Source organism: Benincasa hispida, unplaced genomic scaffold (assembly GCF_027475165.1).
Source record: "Benincasa hispida cultivar pf3 unplaced genomic scaffold, pf3_genome.v1.1 HicScf1132, whole genome shotgun sequence".
NCBI classification, from domain to species: Eukaryota; Viridiplantae; Streptophyta; class Magnoliopsida; order Cucurbitales; family Cucurbitaceae; genus Benincasa; species Benincasa hispida.
The window spans coordinates 65829-82450 of NW_028325447.1; the positions used below are offsets into that span (position 1 = coordinate 65829).

At 33.4% G+C, this 16622-nt stretch overlaps 1 protein-coding gene across 1 annotated transcript; it reads right to left on the minus strand.

Moving 5' to 3' along the window:
* Positions 1-8502: 8502 nt before the first annotated feature.
* On the minus strand, positions 8503-10749 carry LOC150031565 (mitochondrial import inner membrane translocase subunit Tim9). Its single transcript, XM_090308873.1, has 2 exons — positions 10512-10749; positions 8503-8975 (listed from the first exon to the last, which is right to left on the minus strand). The coding sequence occupies exons 1-2, from the start codon at positions 10604-10606 to the stop codon at positions 8789-8791; spliced, it is 282 nt and encodes a 93-aa protein (XP_090164999.1). The 5' UTR covers positions 10607-10749; the 3' UTR covers positions 8503-8788.
* Positions 10750-16622: the final 5873 nt, after the last annotated feature.

The following is a 16622-nucleotide window of genomic DNA, read 5'->3' on the forward strand; positions in this document are numbered from 1 at the left end:
TTACAATTTGAACAATTAAGTTGGATCTTTAAAAAGGTAATTGCATTGAGTAACACCATTAGGACTAATAATTAGTGTATAACAACATTTTAAAAGAATTGTAAATATAGTAAAATTAATAAGTGATAATTTCTATCATTCTATCCGTGACAAGATCCATCATTGATAGACACCAAGAGTTGGATCTAAATTTTACTATATCAATAAATTCTTTTGCATGGTTTAATATCTTACTTTGGGCTTGATTAATATATTTGCAACTAGGGGTGTAACAACTCAGATTTGTACGCATACACTACAGGAAATTAAATATTGAAATTTATTGGATGATAAATATAAATACCCTAACCTTAATTTAGGAAGCAGAGAAACAATTAAAAAGAATAATAATAACAAATAAATAAATAAATAAATAAAAATAAAAGAAAATTAGAAAGAACGAAGGTGGAGAGAGCGAGACTCTAATTCAATGATAAATAAATAAATAAATAAATAAGAGAAAATTGGAGAAAGCGAGAATGGAGAGAACGAGATTCCTGGAGAGAGCGAGATTAAAGAGAAAATTGGAGAAAGCGAGAGTGAGAGCGAGATTCCTGGAGAGAGCGAGATTGAAGGAAAATTGGAGAGAGCGAGAATTGTAGCGAGATTTGCAGCGAGAAAGTGCGAGAGAGCGAGAGCCACACCAGCGAGAAACCTAGAGAGAGCGAGAGTCTGAGAAGAGAGCTGCGCGATCGAAGAGAGAATTGGAGAGCGAGAAACCCCAGCGAGCGATGCTAGCGAGATTGAGGCTGGCGAGAGTAGAGAGAGTGAGATCCCTGGAGAAAGCGAGATTGAAGGAAAATCGGAGAAAGCGAGAATTGTAGCGAGAAAGCTGGAGAGAGCGAGACGGAAGAGAAAATTTGAGAGCGAGAGTGGAGAGAGCGGGATTCCCAGCCAGAAAGCTAGAGAGAGCGAGATTTGGACGGAGCGAGATTTGGACAAAGCGAGAGTGGACAGAGCGAATTCCTAGCGAGAAAATTAGAGAGAGCGAGATTCTAAGAGCAGAGTGAGTGAGATTTGGATAGAAGCGTGAATTATGCGTTGAATTTGGCCACGATCTTATAGATTATCATGGAAAAACCCTAAAATTGAATACAAACAAAGAATAATGACGTAAGGGCAAACGTTAGCCAAGATTAGGTGTCTTATTGAGAGGAATCCTTCAACCCTAAGTAATTTTAAAGAAGCCACCTGTACGATGATTTGTCACACTGAGAAGAGCTGAAAACTACTATAAATAGGACCCTTTGCCGAAGATTTAACCCATTCTCAAACAAATCTCAGTAACAAAGAATCGTGTGAAAGAGTAAGTGTGAGTGAGGAAGTTCTGTGAGGCTAAAAAAGAAAAGCTCGGGTAAGGTGCTGCCCAAATTTCCTTCTAGTTTAAGAAAGGAAAACTCTAGTGATCAAATCATAAAGAATAATAAGAATAATAAACTTTTTATATAGATTTTCTATCTAATTAATAAAATTTAGATATGTTCTTTGAAATTTTCACCAAAACTCATCTCATGATAGAAAAGTCTTAAGTATGCATGTCGTAGCGGTCAGATCATAATGTGTAAGGATCCGGTCGTTACAAGGGGTGTTCAAAAAACTCGATGACCTGAAAAAACTGATCGACCCAACCCAACCCATGCGGTTTAGGTTGGGTTATCAACTCATTTGGGTTAGGTTGGATTCAAATAAATGAAAATTTTATGGGTTGGGTTAGTTCATGATTTCACCTAATATAACCTAAACCAACCCGAATTTATTATTAATTGTAAAATATATTTTTTATTACTTATAACACAATTATTTATACATATATTGATTTTATTTTTATTTCATTCCAATATTTTTTTTAATAATTTGGTCTCTATGTTTTGGGTCTAGTTTCTATTTGGTTTCCATGTTTCAAAATGTTCCACATTTAGTCCTAAAAGTTTTGGGTCTGGTTTCAATTTAGTCTCTACGTTTCAAAATATAACAATTTTACCCTTGACATTTGATTTTGTTTCAATTTGGTTCCTAGATTTCAAGATTTTTACTTTTAACCTCGATCTTTTACTAAATACTCATTTTTTTTTATCTATAATGTCTGTGTATAAAATAAATTTAAAACAGTTAATATAATTATTAATTAAGTTTCACTATTTTTTATCATATTTAAAATTTCACTTCATAGTTATTTCAAATTAATTAAGAGGAAGTGACCAATGATTGAGAGTGAGTATTTAATGAAATATTGAAATTGAACATGTAAAAGCTTGAGAGCTAGGGACCAAATTGAAATAAAACTCAAATCTTAAGGGTAAAATTGTAACATTTTGACACGGATTAAATTGAAAGTAAATTCAAAATTTAAGAATTAAATATGTAACATTTTTAAACTTGAGAATCAAATAGAAATTAGATCCATAGGGACCAAAAAGATATTTTTTCCCAAATTTAAAAAAAAAAAGTTATTTCACTTAAATTTTTTCCTTTCAAAATCTCAAATTTAAAATATTATTCATCTTCGTTTATTTCTCTTTTTAAAATAAACATTCATAAACTATTTTAAAATAAACACTCATTATAAAGATAATACTATGTGTAAAAATATAGTTTATTCCTATAATTTCTAAAAGTTAAAATTTAAATATTATAATATCATAGTCAAACTTTTCATTTAAATACTACAACATTTATGGCTTAAGATAGAAAGTCTTAAATGTTAAAACAATTTAGAAATGTATTAAAGTACGAAAAGGTTGAAATGTTAGAAAATAACTAACTTTTAATACCAGAATTTTTGTAAAAACTATATAGATAAAATAATAATAATAATAACTAGTATAATATTTATAATAATAATTATTATTATAAACTCTATTTATGTAAACAGAATATGAGTTAACAACAACAAGAAGAAGAAGAAGTAATTATTATTATATAAATATAATTATATAATATATTCATTGGGGTGGGGCAGGAAACCGGGGTGGGAACGAGGTCGGGGACGAGGACGGGGAATATCCCATCCCCGTCTCCGTTTAGCCAATGGGGAAATAATTATCCCATTCCTCATCTAATCGGGATTTTCCATCCCGTTCAGGGCGTGGACCTCGCGGGGTAAATGGACATCCCTAAGGAAGAGCATTGAAAAATTCAAAATTTATTCCAAATTATCACGTTGAACTTTAAATTTCATTAAGTTAGACTCATACGATATTTACCAAATCGTGATAAAATTTCATTGATGAATTAATTGTAATGAGTATGAATAGCAAATGTAATTGCATTTTTTTTTTTTATCTTGTTACTGTTATGGTTAGCTCTGAAGGTCAAACGGTAATGGTATCAGTAAAAGTGTCAAAATTCATATTTTTTCCTCTGGGACAATAATCATAACGATACAACATAATTTCTAGACACAATTGAATTGAGCACACTCCATTTGTAAATCAGTTTGCATTTTTTATTACAGATTTGAAAGTAGGCCCCATGTGTGAGTATAGATGCTTAACACAAGTAAACAAACACCAAAAGATCAAATTTTTACATTATCATTGATTTATTATCTTTTCTCTTAGGTAGACATGAACTAAGTTGTAATTAATTTATATAATTTATTTGTTGTTATTTCGTGTTCGTTACTAATTAAAAAGTTGTTAGGGTTTTTGAGGTGTCACATCCCATTACTTTCATTAAATTAGACCTAGTTTCTTAGGTTGTCCAATATTTGTACCATGTCTGCGGCATCTTTTCATTTCTTTTTTTTAATATCAATTTACCCATTATTTATTTATTTATTTCTTGATTTCCAGTTAAAAACATAATGCTCTTTTGATCTCATTTTCTATTTTTTTTTTCAATTCTTCTTTTTAATTGCATTTTAGTTTGTCAAAGTATTTGTATAATATTAAATTTACTTTTAAGAATTTGAACTTTTGGATCCATCGATGATTATTTAAAATGATATCAAAATAGAAAGTCATGTATTCAAACTCTTTAAATGTTATTTCCTCCCAAATTAATATTCAAATTTCTAGGAAGTGTTAACGTATTTTTATATTAAAATTAGTTTCACCTAGGAGCTTAAGGTTTTAGGTCAATCGGTCATCTAATAAAATTTTTCTTTTTACTTAATTTTTTAATATACATTTGCCTATTATTTTCATTTTAATTTTTTATAAAAATTAGGTAAATTATATAATTTTAATTTTGTTTTTTTAATTTTTCCAGCACATATTTTTATATATTATTTTAATTTTTTTGAAATTTGCTATATATATATATATGTTCCATCTTTTACACACTTATCGTTTTGCCAATTGGCTAATGTTTGCCCTTACGTCATCATTCTTTGTTTGTATTCAATTTTAGGGTTTTTCCATGTATAATCTATAAGATCGTGGCCAAATTCAACGCATAATTCGCGCTTCTGTCCAAATCTCGCTCACTCTGCTCTTAAAATCTTGCTCTCTCCCGTTTTCTCGCTAGGAATTTACTCTGGAGCTTTTCTTGCTGAAAATCCCGCTCTCTCCACTCTCGCTCTCAAATTTTCTCTTCCGTCTCGCTCTCTCCAGCTCTCTCCAGCTTTCTCGCTCTCGCTCCCGCTCCCGCTCCCTCGCTCGCTCCCATGTCCCGCCGCCCGCGCTCACATCGCTCGACCTCTCAATCCCGTCTCGCGCTCGCCCTCGTCCTCCATCGCTCCCGCCCGCGCTCTCGCTCGCTCTCTCCCGCTCTCGCTCTCGCTCGCTCTCTCTCGCTCTAGCTCGCTCTCTCGCTCTCTCCCGCTCTCGCTAGCTCTCTCGCTCGCTCTCTCGCTCTCTCCCGCTCTCGCTCGCTCCCACTCTCGCTCTCTCCCGCTCTCTCCCGCTCTCGCTCGCTCCCGCTCCCGCTTCCGCTCTTTCCTACTGTCTCGCTAAGAATAGCTCTCTTTACTCTCGCTCTCTCCAACTTCCTTGCTACAATTCTCGCTCTATCCAATTTTCCTCCAATCTCGCTCTCTCCAGGGATCTCGCTCTCTCTACTCTCGCCAGCCTCAATCTCGCTAGCATCGCTCGCTGGGTTTCTCGCTCTTCGATTCTTTCTTCGATCGCGCAGCTCTCTTCTCAGAATCTCGTTTTCTCCCGTTTTCTCGCTGGTGTGGCTCTCGCTCTCTCCCACTTTCTCGCTCCCGCTGGATAATGAATAAATTTCCAATTTCAAATTTATTTATTTATTATTATTATTTATGAAAGCTTAGAGATCAAATTGAACAAACTAAAAAATTTAAAGACTAAAATAAATATTTTGACTGTACATAGACCAAAATATTGTAAACTTGAAAAGTGACGAGGCTATTGTAAGGGAAATTTTTCATATTATTATTGATTTGAAAAGAAGTTTTGAAAACGGAACTGAAAAAAGAACAAGTTTTTGACCAAAGTCAATAATAATTAAAATTACTTGACCACCCGTTTTATTGGATCAAATTATTATTATTACATCACCACAGCACTACAGAAGAGTGCAACGGATATATGGCCGGCTTTATAAAAGGCAGAGAAGTTCCTCTTCTTCCTTCTTCGATTAAAGCAGGTAGCCGCCGACTCTTCTTCTTCTTCTTCTCCTCTTCTTCCTTCTTCAATTAACGCAGGTAACCGACTCTTCTTCTTCTTCTTCCCCTGGTTAATTTTCTTTTTTCTTGTGATTTAGGGTTTTTTCATATCATCATCTAATGTTGAACTAATTCTCTAATTAGGTATGCTTTCTCTTCTGTCCCTTTCCCTTTTTCAGAGATGAAATTTTCCTCTGTTTGGGGATTAGAAATTATCGAGAATGTGAAATAGTAGGGTTTTAAATTACGAACCCTAGTGTTTTCCCTTTCGGTCTTTTCTGAAATTAAATTTCCCCTATGCGTTCTGTTTCTAAGCTTTACACACCAGGATGATTTTCGCCTGAATGAAATAGTAGGGGTTTTTGTTCTGTGTTTGATTGAATGACAGATAACCGAGAAGAAACCCGGCCCCTACATGGGCCATATGCAGAGTGGAGCAGACATGCGATGACTTTAAGCCAATAATTAAAAAACAGTTTAATCAACTTGGAAGAGAGGTTTAGCAGTTGAAGAAGCCAAATCCCCCACATGACCATCGAGGTAGGCGGAAAAGTTTTCCACATGGTGTCATGATGTAAGGTTTGTGTCATAATACACAAATAACTTAAATCCTAATAACAGAATAAATTTCAACTCCAATTGTAACCTAAAATCAAAACAGCAAATCATTAAAGCAACAATCCGAAAAACCCCAACTGCTATCAAGTTCTCGAAAACCCACCACCTAAACCACGGAAAAACGAAAACCAACAAAAGAACTCAGATCTTGAAACCCGCAATCAGATCGAAAACGCAGGAGGAAATCACAATTGTAGGGTTTTAGAGACGAAAAGGGGGGGAAACTAAAACAATCTTAGCCCAATCAGAGCAAGGTTGAGACGAATACGAAACAACAGATGATCAAACAGTCGACAAAATTGAAGGAAAATCAAGTGAATTAGAAAACAATCAAACATCTGAGAGCAAAGAATGATACCTCTGCTACGAAGGAAGTGGCGGGAATCAAAGTGGAGCTGAAAGAAGCGATGAAATTAGTTCAACACCGAAGGAACCACCGCTCCTTCAGAAACAAAGAGTTTTCTTTTGGTTTCGAAAATCGTCGCCCGTTGAAACAAAAAGTGGAGGCGAAACAAAGAGAGAGTAAAAAAAAAAATGAAAATGAAATATATAAATAATAAATAAATACCAAAATTATAAAATTCCCATATTTTGTAATTATTTGTACATAACGAATATATATCACCACCGACGTCTCCGTTAATTACCGTTATTGAAGGCTATAGAGTTTACGATTTTTTTAAAAAAAAATAAAATAAAATAAAATAAAATAAAAAGTGAAACACTGAAACCTAAGAGCTAACGGTCAATTAACGATTATGATATAAAGGCGTTAAGATAACGAGGTTCAAACCTCAAACGGCACTTGAGATTTCGAGCGTTAAAGATCGAAATATTTTTGGGGATTGGATTCGCGGGTAGATGATTCGCGGGCAATTGTGGACCGTCCGATTGACAAAATAAGTTACCAGGATTTGAACGATTTTTTTTCCTTTTCTTAAGGATGGTTTAACGGATTCTTGTAGAGAGATACGTGCGTAAATTAAATAACAAATATTGAAATTAATCTTATCTAATTTGGAAAAATGGCTCTTTATTTATATTTAGGAAAAACATCAATTTATATCCATCAACTTTGGCGTTGTATCAATTTAAAACTCAAACTTATAATTATATTAATTTAAACCATGAACTTTTAGAGTTATATTAATTTAAACACCAAACTTTCATAAGTATCAATTTAAACTCCTAACTTTTATAATTGTATCAATTTAAACCTTAATACAATTATGAAAGTTTAGAACTTAAATTTATATATTTATGAAAGTCTAGGGTTTAAATTGATATGCTTATGAAAGTTCAAATTTTAAATTGATACACCTTTAAAGTTTAAATTGATAAAATTGAATATAAATTGATATTTGTCATAAAAAAATTTGTGCGACATATAATTGTTTTAATTAAAATTTTAAATTATTATAAGAAAACGTGTGTAAACTTCTTCTAGCATAATCTAAACAATTCAAAACTTCATGGTTATTTTGTATACTAACCTTTCTTTAAAGAAAAAAAATATTACGAGTGCAAGTTTAGTTTGTGGTTCAAGATAAATTTTATACGTCAAATTTATCTTCTCACGTTTCCATAAATCTTTTACAAAATTTTAAAAACTATAATGCATGTTTCACGCTTTTATTTTATTTTTTTTCTTTTCTTTCTTATCAAACTAATTCAATCACTGATATTAGTATTTTGTACCTAGTATCAACCTCGGTAACTTACATAGACACTAAATAAAATAACAAATTACATTCTAATATTAATAGAATATTTCAATTCAATTGTAGAGCATTATTCCCTCATATTTCAATTCAGTACTCATCCTAAGTAGATCCTTATCCTTTAGTGGGTTTAGGCATCTTTCACCTCTTAGCAAATCAGAAAATAACGAACCAATCTGGCTAAGATCGATCCCTCCCTTGAAGAAGATGGTGGGATTGAATCGGTGTTTATGACGTTTGGCTCAGTTTAGGGGCGGAATCAAACCGCTAAAATACCAATGGGAAAAAAAAAACCGAGCCGGCCGATTTTCAGGGGAAAACCTCGTCGACCAACCTGCCAAACCGGGTTGTTCACTCGGTTTGGCTTCGGTTAGCCGCGTAGATACATGGGTCGCCAATCGGGACGCAGGCAGGTCAAGATCTCCAATCATTTCTATCAAATTGGTTATGAGGATGAAGAAAAGGGAATATTTCCAACAAGAAGCATAAAAGTTCAGCTAAACCAGCTTCGTTTATACGGCTAAAGCTTGAGTAAATATGTTATCGTCCTGATGGATATGAAACCTCAATCATTTATTGAAAGTCTGCTACCAAAACCTCAATTCATAAGTCAAATCAAATTACAACTTAATCTCAGTTGCAACACATATAATGAAAAAACATGCTATAAATTCAGATGTGAAAGAACGGAAGGTTTCAAGAATACGGAAGAAACATGCTATAATTCTAGAGGTGAAAGTCCTGAAGGTCTCAAGAATGTAGAAGAAACCTACTAAACATCCAGAAGTGAAAGAACTGAAGGTCCCATGAATATGTCTGGGTGTCCTCTGATGCAACATTAATCTGAGGTAGCGGCTCCTTGGTTGAGCTCAGCAAATCTCATTCCAACGCGCATTGAATGCTTCAAGAACTTCTCGGCACACCTACGTACGCATGTTTCCTCTTGCTTGGTTAAGGATTTTCGCTGAAAGTTATCTATACAATCTGTGAAGCATCTCTCGACCAATGAGTTGTACATTCTCAGACTGCAAGTTATTAAAAGGCGAACAGTTATGACTCTTAATGTGTTCTTATATTATTGTGATGAAAACTTTATTCTGTCACATGCAGTAGTTTACAGCATTGGACCAGATTAGAAGAGTTGTACAAAGAACAAAAATCACGCATTGGATACTAAAGGAGCAGAAGAGCTGCAAGTGCTGTATAATAGTCTTCTGAAGTCCTCCTTTCAATATATAGGCTGCATCTTACTTCAACTTTGAAAGATACATTCACCCCTGATAAAATTAAGATCACTCCCAAGAACACCGTCAGTCCCCTGTTTGAAGTATATTCATGTTGAGGATCCCAAAAAGATGGGAGACATCACAATCTTTAAAATATACATGGGCTACTCCACCCATAGTCAATTGGTTTTGAAATGAAACCGATATGGTATGGAAGCTCATGAAGCCCAAATAAGTGTTCAGTAAAAAAAAATCCGACCAATTAATAGTGTACCAAAAAAAGCACTATCTTGAGGAAGCATATTGAAGATTTCATGATGGAAAAATGGGAGACCTTATAGTCTTTTAAAGATACATGACTACTCGTATTGTCAATTGATTTTAAGATTGAACACCATGTTTATCTAATAATTAGGAGGAAAATAGTAGTTCCGATGAGATATTCTATGATCAACAATGAAATGAAATTTCAGAACATTGAAACTTGTCAAAAACAGGCGAATTCCTTAAGGGGCAGCCCTCTGTTGGTTGACTTGGGGTGCTAGGAGGTACGAACCCTGAGTTCCTATGGCCAGGGTGCATGGTCGCCAAATAGACTACCGATGCAGGAGCCGAAACCACGATTGTTTAAAAAAGTATAGTGATACTATCATAAGGCGGCTTTTCTCAGAAGTACATACATATATATATCCATGAGCGTTTAGATCACCCCATGTTCACCTTGAGAATACTATTTTCAAAAGACAACTTCTTGACCCTAGCTATATCTGGTTGTTAAGATAACTCATAGAATATATGAATACCTTAATGACCACCGTAATTTGAACCCATTCCCTGATTGACCAGTAAGTTCCAGAGTGGTTATCTATAAAGTGGTGGTCTAAAACTTCAGCAAAATTTGAATCAACGTATACCCAAAAAAAACAGGGAAAAAAAAAAGAAAGAAAAAACACAGCAGGATACAATAAACAAGCTCCCAAATTGACCTGTATCTAGAAAACTTCCAATCCTTCCACTATTCATTCAAAGATGTCCAAACGCATTCCAAAGATCTCAGACAAAATTGGAAAAAAAAAATAGAGAAAAACAATCATACAAATGAAAGAAAAACAAACAAAGCCTAACGAATCAGACAAGCGAATTGATCAGGTAAATATCAATTTTCGCGCAACTCCCAGCTAATGATATTGAAATCAATCATAGGAGACAAATTCCAGTTACAAGTTTCTACCATGCCATAAGATTTAAAGATAGAAAAAACATACATAACAAGAGAACGATTCAATGAATTAGTTCCTGTTCAAAACTCGAATATTTTAGATAAGTAAATTGAACCTGTCTCGGATCTGGAGCTGGTCGATCATGGTGGCCATTTTGATCTTGTCTTCTTCAGGAAGACCATCCAAATCAGCAAGCATGTTCTTGTCCATCTTCGATTCCAACGAAAGTAAAGGGTTTAGGGTTTAACTTCTCTGGTTTCGTTTCTTGTATCGCCGCTCTTAGCTAAATTGGAATAGTAGGTTGGAGAAAGCGAAGTAGTGGTTTTGTTGCTAAATGGTCCTTCAATGTTCGAATAATTCGAATCTTGTCTCCCACTTCAACCCCTGTATATAAATAAATTTGACAAGTGATTGATCTAAGCTCCATCATCATGTACCCTCTAAACTTCGATTCGGTACATATAAATAGGTTGATTTGATTAATCTCTCTCTTTCTTTTTTTTTTTTTTTTTTTTTTTTTTTTTGGTAATATAACTTTTGGTCTCGATATTTAGAGTTTGTATCTATTTGATTGTTGAGGCTTTAAAAAGTATATTTTAATCTTTGAAATTTGAAAATTGATTCTAAACGATCTTGAGTACGAAAAGTTGATGTCACTAATTGATGTGACAAAATTAGAGATGAGAAGCTTTACTTAATTATATTATTTTTTTGATAGATTATGTGGCATTTTTTTAATTAAATTGAAAAACTATATTAAAATGAAAAACAATAGAATTTTTTTGGTCAATTTTCAAAAATTTTCTTACTAATGTGTTGGTCATGCCAACACTCCATTTCTCCTTGTAGATTTTAGCGTTCTCATATGCTTGTAGTCTCCACTCATCCAACTTGCATAAGTGCAACTTCCTTGCTTTCCCTAATTCTTCATATTAAAGTTGAGTTTCTTGGTGGCCCAAAATGTCTTGTGTTTAAGTTCTAGAGGCAAGTGGCAAGCATTACCAAATACAAGCACATATGTAGACATTCTAATAGGCGTTTTATACACCATTTGGTAAGCCCATAGCGCCTCGTCCAACTTTTGTTCCCAATCCTTCCGTGTTGAATTAACAACCTTTTTAAGTATGGATTTAATCTCCCTGTTGGACACATCAGCTTTTCCATTGGTCTGAGGGTGGTAGGTTGTCGCAATTGTAATGGACGTTGTATTTTATCAAAAGCTTGCTGACAACGCGATCGATGAAATGTGTGCCCTCGTCGCTTATAATGGCACACGATGTGCCAAAGCGAGTGAAAATATTCTTCTGCAGGAACTTCGAGACTGTTGTCGCATCATTTGTAGCACATGAAATTGCTTCAACCCACTTTGAAACATAATCAACAGCTACTAAAATGTAGTTGTGTGGCCGTTGGAAGGCGGGAATGGGCCCATGAAGTTAATTTCCCATACATATAATTTAGATGTTCCTCTTCATTTTTCTTAGGTGAATTCTCTAATGAAAGCTCAAGGTGTTGTGCTAGAGGTATTGCCACAACTTTAACCTCTTGTATATTAATTCTTTTAAGAATCTTGCTAGTTATATTAAAGAACATTTTTCTCTATTTTTAGAGATTTCAACTCCTAAAATCTTCTTGGACTCACCAAGATCTTTCATATCAAGTTCTTCCTTTAGAGAAGTTTTAACTTTTTTGAGTACTTCATTAGATTGACTTGCAATTAGCATATCATCCACATATAACAATAGATAAATAATAGTGGTATATGAGGTTGAATTAATATAAGCACAATTGTCATAAGAACTTCTTTTAAAGTTTATTTTAAATATAAAATCATCAAACCTTTTATACCAACATCGTGGATACTGTTTGAATCCATCAATGGACTTTTTAAGTAGACACACATGATCTTCTTTGCCTTTTTCTTCATAACCTTGTGGTTGTTTCATGTATATTACTTCTTTTAAATCTCCATGTAAGAATGTTGTTTTTACATTTAATTGGTCTAAATGTAAATCATACAACTAGTGAAAGTAACATTCTTATAGTAGTAGTAGTTTGTTTCACAACATGAGAGAAAATTTCAATGTAATTTATTCCTTCCTTTTGTATGAAACCTTTAGCCACTAACTAGCCTTAAATCTAGGTCGTTAAATACTCGAGATTTCATCTTTTAGTTTATAAACCCATTTACAAGATATTGGTTTAGCTCCTTTAGGTAGATAAACTAATTCTCATATTTTATTTACTTCTAAAGATGTCTTTCATCATTCATTGCATTTATCTATGCTTTTTCATCTTTACAACTCACTACATCATTAAAAGTAAGAGATTCTTGTTCACTTAGTTTAGTCATAGCATTTAGAGCTACACTTACATAATCTGCTTCACAGTATCTAGTTGGAGATATGATTACTCTTCTTTGCCTATCTATAGCTAAACTATAGTTTGTGAGGTATTCTTCTTTCTTAATTCAAAATCTTCTATGTTAATAGGTTCTTGTGCACCTATTTCTTCACTAGATACAGGAATATCTATATTTAGTTCTGTAGTTCTATTAGAATTAGAAGGCTGCTCCACCTCAAAATTTATTATTTATGGATTGAAGCCTTCTTCTTCAGAACTTTTGCTCATTATGAACATTTCTTCATCTCTAAACAGAACACATCTACTGATTATACTCTTTTTCTCAATTGGATGCCACATTTTCAAGCCCTTTACTCCTTCTGTAAATCCAATAAACATAATTCAATGGCTTTAGGTAAACTTCCCTTGATTTTGATGTACATACCCTACACAACCAAAAATTCTAAGATTCTCTGGTTTAGGAGGGTATTTAGTCCATCTCTCCTCAAGTCTTATGAAATTTTTGGAGTGATGTGGACATCTATTTAATCTATAGATAGTGTATGCTACTGTTTCTACCCAATATTTTTTTGGTATTATTCAAGACATTTGGCATCTAACCCTATCCATAATGGTCCTATTTAGCCTTTTAGATACTCTGTTTTGTTGCAGTGTGTGCCTAACAGTCCTAAGTCTAACTATACCATTTTGTTTACATAAGTTATTGAATTCCTCATTATAAACTCAAGCTCATTGTTTGTTATAAGATATTTTATTCGTCTTAAGTTTGATTTTCACCTAAAATCTTCCATTCTTTGAACTTATTAAAAACTTGTTCTTTTGTTTTTAGAAAGGAAACCTAACTTTTTCTTGAAAATTCATCAATAAAAGATAGAAAATACCTAGATCCATTAAGTGAAGGTGTTTGAGTAGGACCCCATAGGCCTAAATGAACATAGTCTAGGATCTCCTTTGTATTATATTCTGCCTTTGAAATTCTTACCTTGTAGCTTTTCCAATGATATAATGTTTGCATCTCAATTTTTTTTGATGAACTAGCTGGAAGTAATCCTTGGTTTGACAATATCTTCAAACCTTTACTACTAATATGTGATAAATGTTTGTACCATAGGTCAGCCTCTAACAATTTATCACTTGAAACAATTAAAGCATATTGAGTTTTTGGAACATCTTTACTCGAATAGAGTCCATTGGTCTTCCCTCCAACTAAAATTACTTTTGAGTCCTTTTTAACCTTAAATCTTCCTTCATGTCCATAGTATTCACATCCAATTGAATCCAACATCCCTGAAGAGATTAAATTCCTCTTTAGTATTGGCACATACCTAACATTTCTTAACAAAGTTACAGAACCGTCCTTGAATTGTAAGGAAACCAATCCTACTCCAATGATTTTGCAAGAGTTATCATTTCCCATATAAACCAAACCTCCATCTGTGTCTTTATAGGTTGTAAACTAATTCTTTGAGGGTGTCATGTAGAAGATACATCCAAAATCTAGTACCCACTTGTGTGTTTCATTAACATCTTCCTTGTTTGCACTGAACTGAGATATTGTGAGGGCATCAGAAAACAAAAGACTCTCCTCTGCCACAGATGCTTCAGCTTTAGGTTCCTCTACTTGTTTTTTCTTTTATTCCTTCGATTTTGTTTCTTCTTCGAGAAGAAATAATCTTGCCTTAGATGCCCAATTTTGTGATAAAAGTTGCATTTCAATTTGCTTTTGTCATTTTGGTTTTTATTTTCTTTCTTGGATTTACCTTTAGAGAACAATCCTTTCCCATTACTTTGTTCCTTCTTTAAGATAAAATTTCAAGTTATTTAGTCTTAATGCCTGAAATAACAATGTCTGTTGTGATCCTTTCTCTATCATATTTCAGGACTGTTTTTACCTCTTTGTAAGCATATGGGAGAGAGTTTATAAGAATGAAGGACTCACTCGCTTCACCAATTTTATCCCCTAAGTTCTTGAATTCAGCATAGAGTCTTTTAAATTTACTTAAATTATCTGTTAAAGGCTTATTTGGATCCATTCTGTAGGTTTACCTCTCTCGTACATATGTTGATTTGGAAGGTCCTTTGATAGGTACAATTCATCAAGTTTTTGCCACATCAGATATGTCGTTTCTTAATCTATAACCTCTCTAAACACATTATCACTTAGATTCAGGACTATTGCTCCATAGGCAACATTTTCCATCACTTCTTTTTCTTCAGCATGTTGGATTTTATGTCCTAAAACTCATGGTTCGTAAACAATAAACTTATGCTGATAAATTCAATAAAGTTGTTATTGAAGTTTGATTCAATAAAGTTGTATTGAATATATGAATTGCTTATTTCGTTTTAGAAATAAATCCAATAAACTAAAAGATCCACGACTATTACATGGGTGCTTGAACTTTATGTGAAGACATAAGAGTGGATCATGTTCGAGTAAATAGTCTAAATGATCTATAGTATTTGAATAAGGTTGGGTGTCTTATCCTGATAACACTATAAGATGCGGCCCACTCTATAATTATTACAAGGAGTTGTAAAGTGCTATAGATGAAGTGATCCTGATTCGTACATGTAGTGACATAAGAAGTGAGGGCGTCCTATGCAATGAGTTTGCGCAAGATTGGACCGAGAAATAAGTCACTCTTACTTTATAACGCTATTTACTGTTTAAGACTGACTATTTTAAAATGATGACCTAGGTAACTTGACCTTAATCTTGAGCTAACTATGAACTCCTGTTTATTCGGGATTATCCTTAGATTTTCATAGGTGAGGGTTGGATCAACAATGTTGGCTCAATAAGCCTCCCATTTCAGGGGTAAGACCAGATAAATAATTGGGGACAAAGGATGCAAGATGAAACTCACTCCTACCTACTTTTAGGGATAGTAGAGAGGTTTTTCCCTTAAGTGCTGACTCCGAGTCTTGAACAAGGGGCCCCACCCTTTCATTGGCTCGAGAGGGACTCGATTTAATGATCAGATCATAAACCAATTGTTCATTAGAGGATCAATAGAACTTAAGGAATAAGAAGTAATCTTGGGGGTAAAACAACCTTTTGACCCAGTCATTATTACAAACAACCTGTGAAGGGTTAACTTACTAATCATGGTTATATCAAGTGAACACAGTATATCTACTGTGAAGAGAGTGCAATTACGGGCTTTAGTGGAGTGACCCGGTAGTTAACGAATGGGGTTAATTTGATGTAAAGAGTTTAGCCAATTAATCTCGGATCATTGGAGTCCATGATCTATAGGTCCGTTACGCCCCCTTACTAGCTCCTTAGAATATTGTGAGAAGTTAATCTGAATCGTTCAAATACGAATTAAGGGAATTAGTAATTATATGTGATATAATTACACGTTTAATTTTGGAATTAAACGAAATTGGAGAATTGGTTAATATTTAAATATGATTTAAATATTAAATCCATGAATAGGGATTCATGGTGGTGGAATTAGTGTTGAATTAATTTAATATTTGATATTAAATTAATTAGAATTAATTAAATTGTTTAATTAATTATTATTAATTTTATTAGAAAAAAAATAATTTTGTATTAATTTTTGTAAAATTAATAAAATTTAGTTCTAATTTTAAGATTAAAAACTGAAATTGAAATTTAATTTTGTAAATAGTTTCAAAATAAATGAAAAATGAAGAAAATGAGAAAATCTCAAAGTTAGATTTTTCCACTTCTCTAGAAGCTCATTCATGGTTCCACTAATTTTACAACTTAAATTCTCAAACTTGAGCTGAAATTCATGTAGGACATTGATTTGCATGAAAGTCATGCAATATAACAATGAGATCTGAGTGAAAATTAGGAGGCAATCGGTTGCAATTTGCTGAGAAA

Coding starts and splice junctions, on each gene's coding strand:
- LOC150031565 (XM_090308873.1), bottom strand. CDS start 10,606: ATGGACAAGAACATGCTTGCTGATTTGGATGGTCTTCCTGAAGAAGAC. Junction 8,976..10,511: donor CAGCTCCAGATCCGAGACAG/GTTCAATTTACT, acceptor AATAACTTGCAG/TCTGAGAATGTACAACTCAT.